Source organism: Orycteropus afer, unplaced genomic scaffold (genome assembly GCF_000298275.1).
Source record: "Orycteropus afer afer isolate SDZICR_OR568_19922 unplaced genomic scaffold, OryAfe1.0 scaffold00072, whole genome shotgun sequence".
In the NCBI taxonomy this organism is placed as follows: domain Eukaryota; kingdom Metazoa; phylum Chordata; class Mammalia; order Tubulidentata; family Orycteropodidae; genus Orycteropus; species Orycteropus afer.
In genome coordinates this window covers 1429501-1450918 of record NW_006921659.1, presented here as the reverse complement: position 1 = coordinate 1450918, position 21418 = coordinate 1429501, and the positions used below count along the sequence as shown (strand labels likewise).

The 21418-nt window shown below is 35.3% G+C and overlaps 1 protein-coding gene across 1 annotated transcript in view; it reads left to right on the top strand.

Annotated features, from left to right (window-relative positions):
* Nucleotides 1-21418, top strand: part of RPF2 (ribosome production factor 2 homolog) — a 62127-nt gene that overhangs the window by 7427 nt on the left and 33282 nt on the right. Inside the window, exons 2-7 of the mRNA XM_007940796.2 lie at nucleotides 293-425; nucleotides 4600-4637; nucleotides 10372-10411; nucleotides 13297-13378; nucleotides 14284-14360; nucleotides 18553-18652. Of these exons, the coding sequence (XP_007938987.1) occupies nucleotides 293-425; nucleotides 4600-4637; nucleotides 10372-10411; nucleotides 13297-13378; nucleotides 14284-14360; nucleotides 18553-18652 (470 nt within the window). The remainder of the gene's footprint in view (nucleotides 1-292; nucleotides 426-4599; nucleotides 4638-10371; nucleotides 10412-13296; nucleotides 13379-14283; nucleotides 14361-18552; nucleotides 18653-21418) is intronic.

The following is a 21418-nucleotide window of genomic DNA, read 5'->3' as shown; positions in this document are numbered from 1 at the left end:
TTCTTAACAACAACAAACTAAAATCATAGGAAAAAACAGTAATAAAAGAACACAAGATCAAAGTAAATTTTTTACAAAACAATGAGTTAATAAAATTAACACTGAACAGTAACAACTGAGTATCTTTTAGTAATATCTCACTAAAATTAGATTTTATTTAATGGTGGACTTCCAATTGAGAAATAAATTAATGTTTCAGTTGATTTTTAGGAATCGCTCATTTGTGAAGACCTGCTTTTGAAATATCAGGAAAATATTTTTAAGCTGTTTTGTATTCTGATTTTCTGAACAGAAAGCCCAAAACAAAAAGGGCCAAGAGATTCCTTGAGAAGAGGGAACCAAAACTCAGTGAAAATATTAAAAATGCCATGCTGATTAAAGGGGGAAATGCAAATGCAACAGTGACCCAAGTTCTTAGAGACATGGTACGTACATATGCCTTTTTTATTTTTTTAATGGTATTGAAATCGTTTTAGGAAATGTTGAACAACTATTTTGGGCTGTTGGAGAAATGCATGTATGGATTTGCCTTGCATTAAGAAGTACTAGCCTTAAAGAAGAGCTAAAACCAGAAACCCATTGCTGTCAGGTTGATTTCAACTCATAGCGAACCAATAGGACAAGGTAGAATTGTCTCCTAGGGTTTCCAAGGTTGTAAATCTTTATGGAAGCAGACCATCTCATGTTTCTCCCACAGAGAAAGTACGAACTGCCGGCCTTTTGGTTAGCAGCTGTGTACTTAACCACTATGCCACCAGGGCTCTTCAGATAAGAGCTAAAGTTGGAGGTTATTTATCTTGCCATGTCACTGACTAATAGATTTACTCAGAGCAGATAATTCTCCTAGTTATAATGAGTATATTTCAACTGATTTGAATTTGGCTTCTGTTTTGGGAACATACTTAATTTGTAAAGTGAAATAACTACATATTGTTGTTGTTGTGTTGTTGTTCTGTGCCATCGAGTCAGCCCCGACTCATAGCGAACCACCAGCCTTCTGGTTAGCAGTCAAGTGCCTTAGGCACTATACTACCAGAGCTCCTAACTACATATTACTGTATATTTATTACTGTATATTTATTTATTCAACAACATGCTACTATGCTAGGTGCTGGAGGTAAATTGTTAGATAAGACACTGTTCCTTAAGTGAGCTTAGAGAGGGAGACTGACGAGTGAACAATTACAGCTATGTGAATTAATGCTATGCTGAGGCATGTACAGTGTAGGGTGGGAAGCAGAGTTAAAATCACATCAGGGTTCAGGTGGGTTTCTCAGAGATGACATTTAACCTCCATTTTGAAGGAAGAATTGAGTTAAGAAGTGTGAGAGGAAGTGCAGAACTTCCAAAGCTGAGGAAAAAAGTGTGCAAAAGAAAGTATGATGCATTTGGGGAACTATAAATAATTGAATGGCTAAAGGAGAGTTGTCTAGATGAGGCTAAAAGAAGATAGTAACATGGAGTTTGAACTTTATTCTGAAAGCTCTGTAGAATCATTGAAAGATTTTAAGTGAGAGATATTACTGATCTTTTTAATTGACTGGATTTAGGGAGGACTGAGACTGAATGTAGGACACTAGTTAAGCCATTGATGTCAGTTGAAGAGCATCTGGAGTCTGTTGGTGGCAATGAACATGAGATATGATTAGAGAGATGTTGAGGGTAGAATAGTTTGGACATGAGTGAGAAGTATGACTTTCAGGTTCCTGGCTTGGGTGCCTGATGGGTAATAATGTCAGAGAATGGAGCAGGTGGAAGAAAAGCTTATATGTTGCATTTAGGACATGTAATGTAAATGATGAAGATAAAAGCTCTAAGGAGCCATGGTTTTTCTACCTCGATAGCCTTGTGTCTGGTACATAGTAGGTGCTCAGTAAATGTTTATTAATGAGAGGCATACATACTATATGGAATGTCTTCTAGGTAGTTGAATATTTAGGCCTTGAGCACAGCAGATAGATTTTTTTTTGTGTGTTAAATCAGCTTAGTAATTGAATAGGTTTGGGTAAACTCTCTGTACTTGTTGTACACAGCAAGTCAATTCAGATATTTAAATGCCTAATATACACTTAAAGGAGCTCTGGTGGTGCTGTGGTTAAGGCATTGGGCTGCTAACTAAAAAGTCAGTAGTTTGAACCCACCAGCTGCTCCACAGGAGGAAGATGATGCAGTCTGCTTCCATAAAGATTTACAGCCTTGGAAGCCCTATGAGATTGCTATGAGTTGGAATTGACTCAATGGCAGTGAGTTTGGCTTGATTTAATACATGCTCATACTTTTTTGATATGTTTTCTGAATGTCATTGTGTTGACAAGGTACTGCCTTTGTCCTTCTGTAAGCTAGGAACCCCACTGATGAAATCACATATACATATACACACAGACACTGTTGTCCAAATAGTGAGGGCAAGATGAGGAATTGAGAGGAGGGAGAGATCAATGTAGATATTGTGGTTGGGGAAGGCTTCTTAAAGAAATTAAAACTCACACTTGGCCTTAGAAAGGGGTGGGTCTAGGTAAGAAGAACATTCCAGGCTGGAGGCCATTGAGTGGCCTGTGGTTCTGAGAGGAAAATGTGGCTCATCAAGTAAAGCAGGCTGGTTTTGCTGAATCTTTGAAGAGCTGGATGAGAAGTTTGTGCTCAGCAATAGTACAGAGAGTGTGGTATAGGCAGTCTCAGGTTTAAGCCTTGATTCAAGAAAACTAATTTAGAGGTAGGGTCCGAGGAGATAAATGAGGTTGCAGTGGTGTGAGGTCATGACGTTTTGAACCAATGGCACTACACAGAAAGAAAGGAAGGAATTCCTTTAAGAGAGGTATACAAGAGTTCTATAAAAGTGAGTTTATGCAACAATTAGTAAAAAAAAAAGCCAGACCAGAAATAAAAGTGTAAACAAAAAAGTACATTATCTTTATATGAAATTCTAGAATAAGCAAAATTAACATGATGATAGAAATCAGGTCAGTGGTTGCTTGGGTTGGATGGGCGGGTAGGGTACTGACTTGGAAGGGAGTGAGAGCACTGTTTCAGTGATGGGAATGTTTTTTGTCTGGAGTGAATATCATGAGCATCTATTAAAACTACCTGAATTGTACACTTAAGATCTGAGCATTTCACTGTGTGTAAATAATACTTCAGTTTTCAGAAAGTAAGTTTCTAAAGTAATTTTAAAAATCTAGTTAATTACATCTTTGATTTTTCCCTAACCCATACATCTAAAATACCAGTGAGCAAGTTCTGTTGACTCTTAAGTATATACGATATCTGATCATTTTCCACAGCTGCACTGTTACCACTTTAATCCAAGGCACATCATCTTTTTAATCTTTTTATTTTTCACCAATTATTACAAAATTTTTTTTTATTGTTCTTTGGGAACAATCAATTTACATAGCAAACTTGTTTTACATTCACAGTTCATGCACACCTGGTTTCATAGTCCTGATTGCCATCCCCAACTGTAAGAAACTCTCCTCCCCTCTCCTCCCTGTGACCACCCCCTCCCTGAACCCCTCTCATCCATGCATTCTTGTCTGTCTAGCCTTCCCTCTATGCAAATGCTGCCCCTCTGGTGTTCCACAGCTGCTTGATCAAAGGGGTGTCTCTCCAGAGTAGGTGGGTACACTGACCTGGGGTAGGTGTTCTGTATGTGAATCTTTCTGCTCTTGAGCTGAGAGCCAGTCCATGTAAGTGAGTCCATTTCTAGGCTTGAAGGGTAACTCGGGGCCACAGTCTCAAGGGTTCCACCAGTCGCTGTCTGACCAGTAATTTTGGTCATTTTTGTGTTTTTGAATTTTGTTCCACATTTTTCCTCCTGCTTTATCTAGTATCTCCAGGTTTGCTTGGGTCATGGAGGCTGAGGTTTTCATGGTCCATCTTTGGACAAGATTGTTTCCAGGTGTCTTTGATTTTCTTCCCTCTTCTTTGTGCCATCCAAGAGGAGACCAATAGTTGTGTCTTAGATGGCCGCTCAAAAGCTTTTAAAGCCCTAGTCGCTACTTACCAAAATAGGTTGTAGAACAACATTTTTTATGAAATATGTGTGCCAGTTGAGTCTGATGTCCGCCGAGACTATGGTTGTGAGCCCCCAGGCCTGGTCTCTCTCACAAGCTGTTTGGTTGTCTCTGCGAAGTTATTCCTACCCTGTCTTCTGTTGCTTCTGCAACATATGTGGCTGATTTTGTAGCACAAGTACAAATGTAAGATTATCTTCAGCCAAATCTATCTTAATCCATGGAATAGAATCCTGTCATGAGTTGGAGGACTACCTGTATTATATATTGTATTTTAAAATTGTTGGCCTGGGGAAAACAGAATAGGTAGAGTGTAAAGAAACAAAAGGCATTATAAACTGGAGAGACAATTGAGAGGACATAGAAAACTTTAATTAAGAAAATCCAGTTTAGGTTAGAATATTAAGTTTATGTTCCAAGTTATTTGGTAAAAATGATAAATGATCAAAAGGGAGCCACACAGAAGATGTAAGGATAGGATTCAGGGACCAGGATAATCTTATATTATGACTGTTGTTATGCTTTATTTTTATCACTGCTTTTCAGAATGGGTTTTGTTTTGAAAGCTATAAATTATGTTTTACAGTATGCACTGAAAAAACCATACGGAGTTCTGTATAAAAAGTAAGTCATAATTTCTTTTACTTTATTTTGTTCCATTATAAAAGTAACCACTTTATGGAAGATTTGGAGTTTTTGTTTAAGCACTTACATACTGTTCCTTACATACTGTTACTAACATTTTAATTTCTTTGTAGACTTTTTTCTTATGTACTGAATGCTCTTACATAGTTGTAATCATAACATGTGTATAGATTTAAAAAATGTTAACTTTTATTTTGAAATAATTATAGATTTAGAGAAAAGTAAACAAAAATTTTAGTTTCTGTATATACCCTTCGGCTACTTCTCCTAATGTTATACCTTGCATAATCATAGTGTAATTATTAAGAAAATAACATCAGTACAATTCTGTTAACCAAATTACAGATTTAATGTGAATGTCAGCAGTTTTCCACTAATACCTTTTTTCTGTTTGAGCATGTGGTCTAGTATCCCATATTGCATTTAGTTGTCATGTCTCCTTAGTCTCCTCCAGTTTGTGACAGTTCCTCTGTCTTTCCTTGATGATCTTGATACTTTTGAAGTGTACTTGTCAGTTGTTTTGTAGAAAGTCTCTTAATTTGAGTTTATCCTAAGTATTCTCATGAATAAACTGAAGTTATGCATTTTTATCAGTATCACAATAATGATGTGTGTGCCCCTCTCAATGTATCATACCAGGGGTACATGATGTCTTGTTTCTGGTAGCATTAACCTTGGTTGCAGCTATGTCTACTAGACTTTTCCAATATCAAGTTACTATTTTGCCCTGTATAATTAATAAATATCTTGAAGGACATACTTTGAGATTATGTAAAGACTATGCAAATATCCTCTTTCTCAAACTTTTGTTCATTAACTTTATTATCTATTTGTGATTACTGTGTATTTTAATAATTTTCTTTTTTCCTCTTATTCATTTATTTATTAGAATTCTGTCTATAAGGAAAAATCTGTCCCTTTTCGCCATTGTTTATTTATAGTAGTATTACTCATGGATATTTATTACATTCTTCTGGGTTTTAATCCATTGCTGTCATTATTTTGTACTCATTGTTCTACCTTTGTCCAGTAGGAGCTCTTTCAAGTTGGCTTTTGTGCCCTTTCAACATGACCCTATTTATGAAACCTTCCTTTCCTTCTGGTATCACAAGACGCTCTAGGCTCATCTTGTATGGAAAGGAAACTTTCAACCCTAGAACCAGTTGTTTCTCCATAGAACCCTTGTTCATTATATTGAAGACTGGTATTTAAAACCCAGGATCTGGATGCTAAGTGTACAAATTGCTACTGGAGTGCCATTGCCTCTGAGCAGACAGAGTTTAGAAATAGATGTTATGTATACTAACCCATACACACCTAACTATATATTATAAACCCCTGTGTTCCTATTGATAACTTCCTATAAAGTATGTTTGTTGTTGTTGTTGTTATTTGCCGGTGAGTCAGACCTGACTCATAGTGACCCCTCCTTGGGTTTCTGAGGTGATATCACTATGGAAGTAGATTGCCCAACCTTCCTTCTGAGGAGCGGCTGGTGGGTTTGAACAGCCAGCTTTCTGGTTAGCAGTCAAGTGCCTTAGCCACTATGCTACCAGAGCTCCCATAAAGTATGTATTTATATTAATATTCTGATTTCAACCCAATATCACAGACTTTATTCCATCCTGTAACTTCTTTCTTTCAGTAAGAAATCTGATTCTCATTATCCATGTTTACTTATATGTGTAATTTTATTATACAGAGTGTTTCAGAATTTCTAACCCCATAAGAAACAAATGCTAACTAGTGTACAGCATTAGTGTGCAGATCTTTTTGTCCTTATTCTTACAGTATCTAGTAAAAATACTGTTTTCCAAAGTAACTTATTTTTTTCTTCTCCCTCTTCATTGTGGTTATGCCGTTCATTTATAGACATTTGTTACAGTTTGTATTCCATTTTGAGTTTTCCCCACACATCCTGGTTTTTCCTGTTTAAATTTATATATGTAAAACTTACTCTTTGGGGTGCATAGTGTTTATGGATTTTGACAAATACATTGAGCTAAGTGTGCCACACAGTTACGATTCAGAGCAGTTCCATTACCCTAAAAGTTCCCTTGCACTGTTCCTTTGTAGTCAGTCCCTCCCCCTACTTCCTACCCCTGACAACCGGTGATTTGTTTTCCATCATTACAGTTTTTTCTTTTTCAGAATGTCACATAAATGTGATCACACAACATGTAGCCTCTGGAGTCTGGCTTCTTTCACTTAACAAAAAGCTTTTAAAATTCACCTATCTTGAGGGTTCCTGTTCTCACTACTTCTATTCAGTATTGTATTAGAAATCCTAGCTAGAGCAATAAAACGAGAAAAATAAAAAAGGTACCCTCAGATTGGAAAAGAAGTAAAATCATCTCTATTTGTAGATGATATAATCCTATATATAGAAAATCCCAAAGAGTCTACGAGAAAACTTCTACAGCTAAAGAAGAATTAGCAAAATTGCAGGATACAAGTTCAACAAACCAAAATCAGCTGAGTTTCTGTACACTAAAAAACTAAATTTACTGCCGTTAAGTCGATTCTGACTCATAGCGATCCCTCCTTGGGTTTCTGAGGCAGTATCACTACAGAAGTAGATTGCCCCATCTTCCTTCCGAGGAGTGGGTGGTGAGTTTGAACGACTAGCCTTCTGGTTAGCAGTCAAGTGCCTTAGGCACTCTGCCACCAGAGCTCCTTTCTATACACTAGCAATGATAAGTCTGAAAGGGACATTAGGGAAACAATTCCATTTACAATAGCATTTAAGAAAATAAAATACCTAGGAATACATCTAACCAAGGATATGAAACACTTATACAATGAAAACTATAAAACACTGCTGAAAGAGATTAAAGAAGACTTAAATAAGTGGAAAGATGTTCCATGTTCACGAATTGAAAGATGTCAATTATTGTGAAGAAGTCGTTACTACCAAAAGCAATCTGTAGATTCAATGTAGTCCTGATTAAAATTCCAACAGGACTGTTTACAAATAGAAAAACCAATCCTCAACTTGATATGGAATGGCAACAGGACCAGAATAGCTAAAATAATGTTAAACATGAGGAATAAAGGGGGTGGACTCACATTCCTTATTTTTAAAACATACTGTACAAGTACAGAAATCAAAACGGCCTGGTACTGGTATAACAATACATAGATTAATGGAATAGAATTCAGAGTTCAGAAATAAGCAATAATAAAATAATAATAATAAAAGCAGTAATTTAACTAGTAAAAAAAAGGTTTGCCTTGAGCATTATGCTCTTTTAAGAACTATATGGGCTCAAATTCCCAACAGCAACTGCAAAGATTAGATAGGAACCTTGGGGAGGTGAGTTTATGTAAATGAGGGAGGACAGACTCTGAAAAGGAAGGTGAAAATGGTTGCACAACTCAAAGAATGTAATCACTGTCACTATATTGTATACATGTAGTTACTATTGAATTGGTGTATGCTTTGCTATGTATATTCTTAACAACTAAATAAAATTTAGAAGAAAAAAAGATTTACCCCTTTTGTTGCCATATATTCAATTTTATATGTGCATTTTTCATTTCTATTATAAGCATTTTTTTATTGCTAAGTCTTTATAACTGCCATTTTTAATGGTAATATAATGCTTATTAAATGATTATTAAAATTAACTGTTCCTTAAGTTTTGGCACTTGACATGTTTCAGTATTTTTGCTCTCACATATTATGTTGAAATGGCCATTTTTACATGGACATAAAAATTGAGTTATCCTTTTGAATTATTTTCTGTGTGAGAATTCTAGAAATAGGGTTATGTACTGGGTATAATTTATGCTCAGTATACCCTTTTGAAAAGTTCTGGTTGAGTGCACTGTACAAGTTTTATGGATATTTACCTGCTGTTGTTTTATTTTCTAAATTAAGAATCAAAAATTATGATACTTTGTTTTCCATGTTTCCAGATCTTATTTCCTTAATTGTGAATTGCTGTTAGCTGTTGTCTTCCTTACCTAGTGCTACTGTAACAGAAATACTGCAAATGGTGGCTTTCACAAACACATTTTCTCACAGGGTAGGAGGCTAGCTATCTGAATTCAGGGTGTTGGCTCGAGGGGAGGGCTTTCTCATGTTGTCTCTAGGTGAAGGTCCTTGTCTCTTTTGATCTTCTGCTGCTGGGCTGTCTTCATGGCCCTTCTCTCTTCCCCCATGTCCACTCACCATCTGCTCCAAATCTGCTATTTTTATATCTCAGTGTGATTGGTTTAAGACACACCCTACACTGAGATGGTCTTTTAATGTATAAAAGAAAACTCATTCCAAAATGGGATTATAACCACAGGTCTAGAGATGAGAATGAGTCAAGATGCACACAGTACTTATCTGTGGATGATTATTTACAAGATATTTTGGGGGGGACACAATTCAGTCCATAACAGCTGTTAATCATAATTGCTGTAATAATTTTTCCTGGTTTGCTTGCTTGGTATATATATATTTTTAATACCTTTTTTTCCTGATTATAAAAGTTAAACATGGCTATTTGTTTTAGATAATTTGAGTAATGCTTAAAGATAATTACCCATAGATAAGCACTGTATATTTTGACATATTTATCCCAGTGTATTTTCTGTATGAATACATTTATTTTGTCTTAACAAAATTGAGATCATTCTGTCTATATGATTTTATTTGTCTTTAAATTTTTTAAAAAAATAATTAGCCATTTCATAGGTACTTTATTTACATGAAGAGCTCTGGTGGTGCAGTGGTTAAAGCATTTGGCTGTTAACTAAAGGTTGGTAGTTTGAACCCACCAGCTGCTCTACAGGAGAAAGATGGGGCAGTCTGCTACTATAAAGATTTACAGCCCTGGAAATCTTGTGGGGCAGTTCAGCTCTGTCTGTTGAGTTGCTGTGTGTTGGAATTGATTTGATGACAGTGGATTTTTGTTTACATAACTCAAAATCAGAAATCACACAGTGAAAATATAAGCACACCTTCTTTCCAGAACAGCCAACACTATTACCAACTGCCATCTAGTCGATTCTCACATGTCAGACGGAGTAATCCTTTAAAAAGAACATTTAAATCTGATTATTCCACTCTTGCCTAAATTCTTTCCATTACTTACATAATATAATCCACATTCTTTACCTTGGGCAATAAAACCTTACATAATCTGGGCTATGTGTACATCTTTGCTCTTACATCCCACCATATATCCTTTGCTCACTAGGCTTCAGTAACTGAGCACTTGTCTTCTTTTTGTTTCTTGAATACTCTTAAGCTTGTTTCCATCTCAGAATCTTTGCTCATTGTCTTCCTTTGTCTGAGAATACTCTTAACCTCGACATTTTTTCATTGCTAATTCCTCATTAGTCAGGTCTCTGCTCAAATGGTCATTTTGCATCCTGAAGACTAGCATAACACCCTGTTTTTTTCTTGTCACAACAGTTCCTACTTTTTGAAATTATTTATTGTTGCAGTAGAAGGTAAGCTCCATGAGAGCAATGGTATTGTTTGATATGGTCACTGTAGCCTCCTTAGATTCTAGAATGGCATTGTCTGATACAAATAGACACTAAATAAGTATTTGAGTGAATTAATATCCTTCCAGCTTCTTCATATTTATTTATTTTTTAAAATCACCTAAGTATGAAATTTTCTTTTACTTAATATATTACTTAATTCTTATGAGCTAATTTACTTACCAAGATTACTAAACTTGAGGTCTCCTTTTTTTAATATCCTTAGGAAAAATATTACAAGGCCATTTGAGGATCAGACATCACTGGTAAGTATAACAAACTTTTTGATTTAAAAGAACATATAAATGATTATTCAGCGTGATATTCCTAATTTGTGACTTTTCTGAATTAGTAATTATCCTATGTGAGAGAATTTTTATTTAAAACAGGAAAAAAAAGACACATACTTTCAAAAGTATAATTATATAACTATAAGCCTTAGATTTCACTATGACTAGTAGATGTATTAGTCACTGCTTGCAAGTAAATAGATCACATTTTTAAAAATTGAATTATATTTTAAGTGCATAATTAATAAATTGAAAAGGAAGTTTTCTACAGGTCTTTTTCTAATTTAAGTTTTATTTTAAAAAATCTGACCTTTGTTCATACACATTTAGAACCAAAAACACTACTTGAATTACTGCTAACAATTCTTAGTTGTTTTACTAGAGTTAATCAAATTCCTGTTTGTTTTGGCAATGGAAAAGGCTAGTGAATGAAATCAAAAGAGAAGAGATAGCTTATAATAAATAATAAATGAACCTTGACTCTGTGATGATTTAGGTTTAGAAAAATTTTAAGGAAATAAATGGTTTAAAATACTTAACATTTTTGAAAAAATAAGAGTATATTCTCTTGATAGGAACATCATTGCTTGTTTCTTTTATTTAGTGGATTTAAAAGGAAGAACTTTTGAATAAAATCTCAATAATTAATTAGAAGACTAAAATTAAACATCTTACTGCAATGTGGTAACCAATTTAAAATATAAAAATTTATCTTAAAAATACTGATAAAATAAATTTTACTCAGTTTTTCATAAAATTACTGAAAGTCTCACTTTTCACAGTCATTTGTTTAAGGGATTAGGACAGTAAAAATAAGACAGTTTAGTCCAGAATTACAGCTCTTTTGTATACTTATTCAAGGGCTGATTTTGTTTTATAAAACTATGATACTTTTAGTTGACTGACCACTTCTTAGCAGTGTTATGTGGTAAAATCAGTAGCATTCTGTACTTCTTTTTCTATCTGGAGTTGATAAGACAGCTTTTCTTAACACTTGACATTATGACATTCTTTCTCTTTGTTCTCCTACCTCTAGAGATGGGAGATACTTCATTGACTGTAATAGATCTCCGAGCACTAGAGCTTAAAATGGGTCTGGAATTAGTGATCATACTGGAAATGTAGTTAATTTCCTCATCCTCCTCTATCACCTTTCTTTTTCTTTTTCTTTTTTACCATGGTCTTGCAAATGTGTTTTGGTACTCTAGAACAGATGTTGGCAGTATACATCCTGTGGGCTTTGTGTGAGGCCCAAGAGCTATGAATGGTTTTAACGTTTTTAGAGTTATTTTTTTAAAAAAAAGGCCTAAAATATTTACTCTGTGGCCTTTTACAGAAGGCCTTTTGCCCCTGCTCTAGAATTTTAACAAATAAAAAGCAGTTTATGGAGAAGACAGACGAAGATAAGTATATATATATTACAGTTTAGTGTATGTATGTGTGTGTGTGTGTGTGTGTATATATATATATATATATATATATATATGAAGGGCATTTTATGGAAGTCTTTGAAGTATGTTAGTCATATCATGAGTGTCTTAGTTATCTGGTGCTGCTATAACAGAAATACCACAAGCAGATGGCTTTAATAAACAGGAATTTATTCTTTTACAGTTTAGGAGGCTAGAAATCCACATCAGGGTACCCAGCTCTAGAGGAAGGCGTTCTCTGTCAGCTTTGGGGGAAGGTTCTTATCTCCTTTCAACATAATGGGCCTGGTGTCCTGATCATTCTTCCCCTGGGTTTAGGAGGTTTTTGGCATAGGGACCCAGAGTCAGTGTGCTCCACTCCTGGCTCTTCTTTCTTGATAATCACCTGGTCCCTCTATCTCTGCTAGTTTATTTAATCTCTTTTATATCTCAGAAGATACTGACTGAAGATATAGCCTAATCCTATAGATTAAATCCTTTCTCATTAATATAACTGCCTTTAATGCTTCCTTGTTAACATAACAAACATAACCTAATCCTCATTAACGTAACCTAATCCTGCCTTATTAACAGGTGGAAGTCAAGATTTGCAACACATCATAAATGGGGGATAATTGCATCATATCACATCTTGGGGGATGATTATATCATTATGTAACTGCCAAACCACTGAGTGTCATGACCCAGCCAAGTTGAAATATAAGTCTGGGAGGTAGAATTCAATTCCTGACAATGAAAATGTTTAAAAACAACAACAAAACACGTTTTAAGAATGCACTTCTATTGACTGGCGCATTCAAAAAAACAATTTTTGAACACCTGTTTTGTGGCAGACATTATACAAGGTGCTTTCACCTATGCCATCTTCTGTGGCCCTGGCAGGTTTCTGTCCCTGATACACAGATGATAAAAAACTAATTCTCAGGAAGGTTTCTTTGACTGGATCTCATAGTAAGTGGCAGAGGCTGAATGCCGACTTTGTAAACTCATACATTTAATTATAAACACCCAAAATCACTGTGTTGATGAATTTACGTGCATGCTAAGATATACATATATAATATATATACATATATATTATAGCAATAATATCCTGTGAGTAAAGGGATTTGTTCAGCAGGGGAACATTGGATGTGCTATTTCAAAATGACTGCATAGTTGAAGTCAAATGGTCTCATTTATTCGCCTGATAGTTTTCAAATATTTTTAATCTTGAATTTATATTTTTCCTCTAAGTACCCCAAATCAGAAAAGCTAGAAATAAAGTATTTTTCCTCCATATGTTCCTATCTAGTTCATTCTGTCTTATTAATGTCTCCTGGAAAAAACTGATACACTTTTCCTTTTAAAGAGTTTTTGCTTAGTTTTGAGGTAATATTCTTAAGGTTCTTGTATTATGTATTGACTAATGAGATTTGTTTGGTTTTACAGGAATTCTTCTCAAAGAAGTCAGATTGTTCTTTATTCATGTTTGGTTCTCATAATAAGAAGCGCCCAAATAATCTGGTAATAGGTAAGTATCATTTACTTCCTAATTTTTTTTTATTAGTTACAGAGTCAGTGCTGTGACTCAGACTAGTTGATGGTGTTCACAGTTCAGGAGCAACCAGTAATCTCTGAATTAGATTTTTTTCTTCTTCTTCTTTGTGACATTGAATAAAATTTTTTAGTTGTCATTCTTCAGGTGAAGAATGGGACATGTGACTTTTGTTGTTGTTGTTGTTGTTACATGCCGTCGAGTCGGCCCCGACTCATAGCGACCCCTCCTTGGGTTTCCAAGGCAGTATCACTACGGAAGTAGATTGCCCAACCTTCCTTCCGAGGAGTGGCTGGTGGGTTTGAACCACCAGCCTTCTGGTTAGCAGTCAAGTGCCTTAGGCACTATGCTACCTCAAATAGTAGGATATTTTTCTCATATGGAATCTCTGTATCTGTCTATGCACACATATGTAAATACCTACACACATGCAGATTATATGTATACATCCTAAATAAGTATTGGAATTAGAAAAAACAAGCTAGCATATCTACCCACATAAGTGAATCCTTTCCTAATAAATATCTGGTGAATAAATACATTAAAAAAGAACCCTGGTCTGGGTGGGTGTATTAAGGCTTGGTCTGGGCATGCTCACTGATTTAGGCATGCTCAATCCCCTGGTGGCCATCAGTTATTCTTATGTAAAATAAAGACAGTTGTGCTAAATGATCTCTGAGATTCTTTCTGGGGCTAAGGTCCTAGGAATCTATTTTAGGTAAAAGTTGAAAATTTATGAAAGAGGGGGCATGTTTGGAGGGCATAAGAAGAAAGAAAAAAGGTAGATAACAGGACATTTTGGACATATAGATAAGTGGGTACATAAAAGGTGACTTTTGGGGGGAGAGAAATGTTTAAAAGAAAATGTGTTTTCCTTCTAGGTCGTATGTATGACTACCATGTGCTAGATATGATTGAATTAGGTATTGAGAAGTTTGTCTCTCTAAAAGATATTAAGGTAAGATACAAAATAAATAAAAAACATTTTATAATGTGACTCTCAGGCAACAATGACATCTTGTGGTGAAAAGTACTGATACAGTTTTGTAAACTAAATAAGAAAGAACTTTATTCTGGTGTGCTCTAACATAAAAACACAATTTCATTTGCCTTAGTATTTTGAAAAGAGAGGTATATCCAAATCATGTAACACACATTTTGATTTTTCTGGCAGACTTTAGGCTGTGATTACTAACACCTAACAGTCTAAGCCCATATTTTAAATGCTAACCTCTTTCTTTGAATAATCATAGCACTTATTTTATGGAACCTTGTAAATATCAGTAGAAGGTTCAGAGAGAGCTCTATTCTAAACCTGGGAAGTTTTAGCTGATCCTGTTGTATTTTGGCTCCTTGCCATCAGATTGTTAGCTTAGTCCTACTTTGGGGACTTGCTTCTTGTCTTCTTTGTTTGAAAGGGAATATGAAATAGAAGGAGGTGAATAGCCTCAGAAAGATAAGAAGACTGTTTTTTGTTTTGTTTTGGTTTGGTTTAATAGTGATTTGAGTGCAGGTTTAAAGAGTCAATTGATTTTCCGGTCAACATTTCATAACACATTTTGTTTTGTGACATGATTGCAATCCTCACAATGTAACAGTACTCTTCGTACTTCCTCCCTGTGTACCGTTTTTTTTTTTTTGTCCTTCTCTCTTACCCCTTTCTGCCTTCTCACCTTGACTCTGCTCCTGGGTCAAGGTTGGGTTCTTGTTCTCTCAAAACTTTGCTTCTGGCTTAAATTTATTCCATCAAATATGCTATCTCAGATCTCCCAGCTACTCTGTATAAGGCTGGAATTATTTTCCCTATTTTATAGATTTGGAGATTGAGGCCTAGAGAAAGAAATCCCATTGGTGAACCAGAGTCACACATAGTAAATGGGGTAACCAGGTAGAACTAAAGGGCTTTGAGAAAAATGAGATTGCATTTTGATGGGAAGTTATGTAACTGTTCTTTTAATGGGTTTTTGAAGCTCATGGTTGAGTGGAAAGAATCGTAACAAATACATAAACCAAAATCAAACCAAACCTATTTCTATTGAGTCAATTCCAATGCATTGCAACCCTATAGAACAGAGTAGAACTGCCCCATAAGATTTTCAAGGCTGCAAATCTTTACAGTAGCTGACTTCCACATCTTTCTCCCACAGAGCAGCTGGTGGTTTGTAGTCCTTAACCATATTCCATTAGGCTCCTTGGCAATTATAGTTGCCTATTTTTCCTAGGCTCCCCATGAAAAAGGAGCATGCCATGCAGGTTTGGTGCAACTAAACTAAATATCCTTAGACTGAGTTTGGAAAAAGACTTATCAGATCCCCTGTTGGTCAGCCACCCAGCTGCCTCAGGTACCTGGTAGAACAATGGCCTGAGATTAGATTTAGAGGCAGCATACTTGAGTTTCCAGTCTATCTTATCATTTAGGTGATGTTTGTGACCTGATAAGTCAATTACTTCTCCAGTGCTCAATTGCACTCAAGTGTAAATAAATAAGATAATATGTGAAAATGCTTATCAATGAAGATACTGTATTGGAAGGTGTTTTGTAAAGTGTATAATTGTGATGCCTGAAAACAGTGGAAGCTGTTATATGATTCCAGTCCTCTTTGGGAATGTGCATAAATGAATCCTTGGAAATGAGTAGTATATATCCCCATTTCAGTTTAGTGCATGTGCATTGGTTGATGCGTGCATGTCAACCCCGTACTCTTTCCATTTCACTTTCAAACAAGGAAATACTTGGTAGTTTCTAAACTACTTTGCACTTTGCAGTTTCTAAACTAGACTACAAAACCAGTATTGCTTGTTAGATCTCATTTTTAGCAAGGACCATTTAAATTGAATACTGCATTTTCACTTGGAGTGTCTAGCTTATATTGGCAATCCCTAAATACACTCAGATTGTTAGGCAGTCTTTCACTTTTTATCCCATTTTTTGGTTATAAGCTTAACGTTCTTTGTTTTGTAGTTGCATACTTGCAACACTTTCCTTTCATATTTATTTACTCTTCACTTCCTGCTTCCTCATTTTTAGAGTATCTTCATCAGGTATTTTTCTTCTCACTTGCTTTTGCTGCCAAGCCTCTTCTCTCTGTTAACTCTTTTTCCCTCTGTTAAATCATTTTCTTTTCTCCTTTTTTTTTTAATTGTAATTAAAAAATATATGTATAACAAAACATTTTCCATTTCAAGATTTTTTACATGGGTAATTCAATAACGTTATGTAAATAGTAATATGTAACCAGTATTATCTGTTTCTAAAATTTTCCGTTTGTTATCTCTTAAGCAAGCTCAAAATGATTTTAACAGGTGATTGAACTCACCTGTTAAATGCCCTAAGCCTGGCCCTGCAATGCCTAAGCCTATCTGAACTAGGCCTTTTAAAAAGCCATAATCCTGGTGCTATATACCCTGACCTAGCCTGATTATGTTGACTGTATGTGAACATCCCTAAGCCTGGCTGGCCCTGAATGCCTTAAGCCTTTATGACCCTGTTGCCAAAAAAATAAAAGACATTGTAGCTACCAGAAATATTTTATTTGGAAAGTTTTTGGTATGCTGTATAATTGTATTATAAGAATTATTTTCTAATTTTTCTTTGTTTAGGAAAATTTAGGTCAAAAGTTTAGTTCAAACACTTGGCAAATGATTGTAGTATTTTTAGTCTACTCTATCATAGTATTTTGAATTTTTAATACTTTTCAGACTCTTTAAGGAGTTGTGGTGGCACGGTGCCTAACGCATTTGACTGCTAACCAGGTTGGCATTTCAAACCCACTAGCCACTATGCGGAAGGAAGACAGGGCAATCTACGTCCATAAAGATTTACTGCCTCAGAAACTCAGTGAGCTGGAATTGATTCGACAGCAGTGGGTTTGTCTTTTTTTTGCTTTTCGGTGTTACAGTCTCTTAGATCAGGGTTTTCAAAGTAGGGAAAGGGTTGACTATAATATTTTAGAGGAGAAAAGAGTAGAGTAGAGAACATGAGTGTTCTGTACGTTAAGTGTTGTTTCACATAACTTATTTAGTTATATTTTTAAAATGCATACACTGGGTCATGGCTCAAAATGCACTGTTATTGGGCATTGTGCTCAAGATGGTTTAAAATACAAAGTTGTGATATGTTGGCTCACTTTCTCTTACGTACTGTAACCCCATAATCCTAGGGGCAGCATTAGGAGCATCAGGCAGGCATAGGTGGAGCAAGGAAGTGTCGTTAGGGCTGGAAGTTTCATTCAGATCCTCAACCAGACAGACAGGCACACCTCCTAAATACAGGCAGTTAATGTAAGTTCAAGGTTTGGAATCAAGAGAATGTCAACATTGCCCATGGTGAGCAGGGAAGCAGCAGGTGACCTCTGGTCCTAGGGCAGAGGATATTTGTTTTTCGTTCTGTTTTAGCTTTTTTTTTTTTGCTGGACTTGGATGATCCCTGATTGATGTCAGAGCACAGATCCTAGAATCAGTGGGAAGCTCAGCTCAACCACCATTTGTTTACCTTCCTCTGTAAATTAATCTTTTGGTTAAAGAATTGTTTTCTATTTGATTTTTTTCCCTTCTTTTATATTGGTGACTTCTAAATCCTCTGAATGCATTCTTCTTGGTACAGAAAATCCAGAACTGGGCAAAGTACTTCATCAGCAAGAGCCTCAGTTCTCCCTAGTGAGGATTACCTTATATTTTCTATAGCTTCTGTAAAATTATATTGCTCTTTGTCTGAATGTCTAGCTGGTACTTTAGTCTTTATTTTAAAATTATGTTTTATGTAATAACAGTGGAAGGATACAATGATACAAATAATACAAAGAAACTAAAATTTTTTCTTTAGGATACTGGCTATTAAGGGTTCTTTAGGTTATTGTTTTCTTGCATGTTTAACTTTTTAATTTTTTGCAAAGACTGATGTTCAAAAGTAGCTTACATTCTTTCATCACTTATTTGGCATTGTGAGGGAGTTGAATCTTTTTTTAGCATAAAAATCTGTGAGCTTTATAAATCTCAATTTTTGTTTTTAAAATTAAAATAGGTATTCACAGACAGTTTTAGGACAGTTAAGAAAAAGTGAAAACTAATTATTTCATTATTGACTACTTTAAAATCAGTATATAAGTAGTTTAGAATTTGATAATTATGTAATTATGTTTTTCATTTCATAGAACAGTAAATGTCCTGAGGGAACAAAACCCATGTTAATATTTGCTGGTGATGATTTTGATATAACTGAAGATTATAGAAGACTAAAAAGTCTTCTTATTGGTAAGTATTTAATTACTTACTATCTGCAGGGTAGCTTAGGTAGGCAATCTAAGGTTGTCATTGATGGTACTTTGCCACTTCACTGGAGGTGTATAACACTTTTATTTAAGAGATAAGTTTGTTGTATTAATTTTTTTAATGTGGTAAATATATATGTAGCAAAACATTTGCCATTTCACATAAATAGTTCGGTCATCATGTTGTCAGCCACCACCCTTATCCATTCCAGATTGTTCCATCATCGTTAACTTAGTTCCCCGAAAAATTGAGTCCTCCTTTCCTCACTTCTTTTTCCCCTGGTAATCACTAATAAATTTTGATTTCTGTACATTTGCTTAAGGAGCTCTGGTGGCATAGTGGGTAAGGCATTTGGTTGCTAATCAGAAGGTTGGCGGTTCAAACCCACCAGCTGCTCTGCAGGAGGGAGATGAGGCAATATACTTCCATAAAGATTTACAGCCTTGGAAACCCATGTGGGTTGCTAGGAGTTGGAATCGACTTGATGGCAGTGGATTATGCACTTTAGCTAGTCTAGATATTTCACATAAGCAGGATCATACAATATCTGTCCTTTTGTGAGTGACTGATTTCGCCCAGCATGTTTTCAGGGTTCATCCATGTTGTAGCATGTATCAGGACTTCGTTTCTCTTTATGGCTGAGTGGTGTTCTGTTTTGCTTTTCCATTCATGTATTGATGGATATTTAGGCTGTTTTCACCTTTTGGCAATTGTGAATAGTGCTGCAACGTTTGTGGACAAGTAACTGTGTTCTGCTTTCAGTTCTATTGGGTATGTACCTAGGAGTAGAATTTTTTGGACAATATGGTAATTCTGTGTTTAACTTTTTGAGGAACTGCCAAACTTTTCCATGATGGCTGTGCTATTTTGTATTCACACTAGCAATGCATGAAAGTTCAGTTTCTCTACATCCTTGCTAAAACCTGTTGTTTTCTGTTTTTTTTTTTTTAAAATCATAGCCATTCCAGTGGGTACAAAGTGATACCTCATTTTAGTTTTGATTTGGGTTTCTCTAATTACTAATACGTTGAGAATTTTTTCATGTGCTTGTTCAATGTATGTATATCTTATTTGGATAAGTGTTCAATTTTTTACCCTAAGTTTACAACTTTTTCTTTCTCTCTTTGGTCTCTTCTTTTTTTCCCCCGTTATTTTCTTTTTCCCACCAATATCAGGAAAGTACTTAATTATGCTGGTAGAACATCACTATTTTTTAATGCTGCTGTAATTAAGATATCAACTCATTTATTTTACATCTTATAAAATGTTTATACCTATCTCCAGTGATTACTGGAATCATTAAATTAGGAAAGTGAAAACTTATATTTTCAAGTTTTTTACACATCACCCACTTCTAACTCAGAAACCACTATTGTTTTTCTTAGTCTGATAAATAAGGACTTTCATAGTATAACTCCAAAATAACTTGTTTTCTTGATCTCCCACATTTAAAAAAAGTGGTATACGGAAAATAAACACATTTCCTCTTATCTTTTGTGGTCTCATTCATATTTGTGCAGTCTCTACCATTTTTCAAGTTTCTGATCAGATTTTTTTCTGTTAAACCCTCAGTACCTTCTTAACTCTTTTACTTCATCATCATAAATGCCAAGCATGTACTAGGAGCTTAAATATATATTGATTCATTCTCACAATAAGTTTTAAGGTTGTTTAATAGATGACTGATTTTTCGTGAACTATGCCAGTTCCTAATGATTACTGTGTTTTTTTTTTACAGGCCACCTTCTTAAAATCCTGTAGTTATTTCCTTTGTCTGGGATTGATATTAAGTCTTTAATCTACCTTTTCTCCTTTTGTTGAAAAGCTATCATTATTGTTCTCCATAATTTTTCAAAGAAAGATTACTAATAGTATTTTGTGATCACATTTACCAACTCTTTTATAACTCTGGAAAGTAATTTAATTTGTTTGGAAGAATTCAGTTCATTTAAAGATCCAAGTGTCTTTTATTCTTTAAAAAAAGAAAAGAAGAAGAAAGGAAAGATTTTACTATATTTGCTTTTTTCTCTTTTTCGCTCTGATACTTCCTTGACAGAGAAGATAAGCCCCATAGTGGTTGAGAGTTTCTACTTTCACAGTACGCTATGATTCTTTTCTTTCTCCTTGTTGGTTGGTAGTCCTTTTCCTATTTCCTTTTATGAGAAAACATAAGGATCGTGCTGTGAAATTAAGTTGGTCGTGTGTGTGTGTGTATTTTTTTTTTGGTTTTTTTGCAATGTTCCCTCCCACCCCTGGCTACCAACAAAGAAAGTTTCCCTCAATATACAAACCTTTCCTTGACCTTCCACAACAACAAACTAATATTATATTTGTCTTTCTGTGGTTGACTTATTTCACTCAGCATAATGTCCTCCAAGTTCATCCATATTAGGCGATACTTTGCAGACTCTACATTATTCTTTAGTGCTGCGTAGCATGCCAGTATGTGTATGTACCATAATTTGGTCATCCACTCTTCTGCTGATGGGCATGTAGGTTGTTTCCATCATTTTGCTATTGTAAATAATGCCGTGATGAACATGAGTGTGCATGTATCTGTTCCTATCCTGGCTCTCACCTCTCTAGGATATATACCTAGTAATGGGATTGCTGGGTCAAATGGTATCTCTAATTCCAACTTTCTAAGGAATCACCCCAGGGTTACAGGTGAGGAGAGACAACGCAGAGACACCCAGAGTAGCAGGCTGGAAGAGCAGGAGAAAGGGGATAAAAACCTTGAACCCGGAC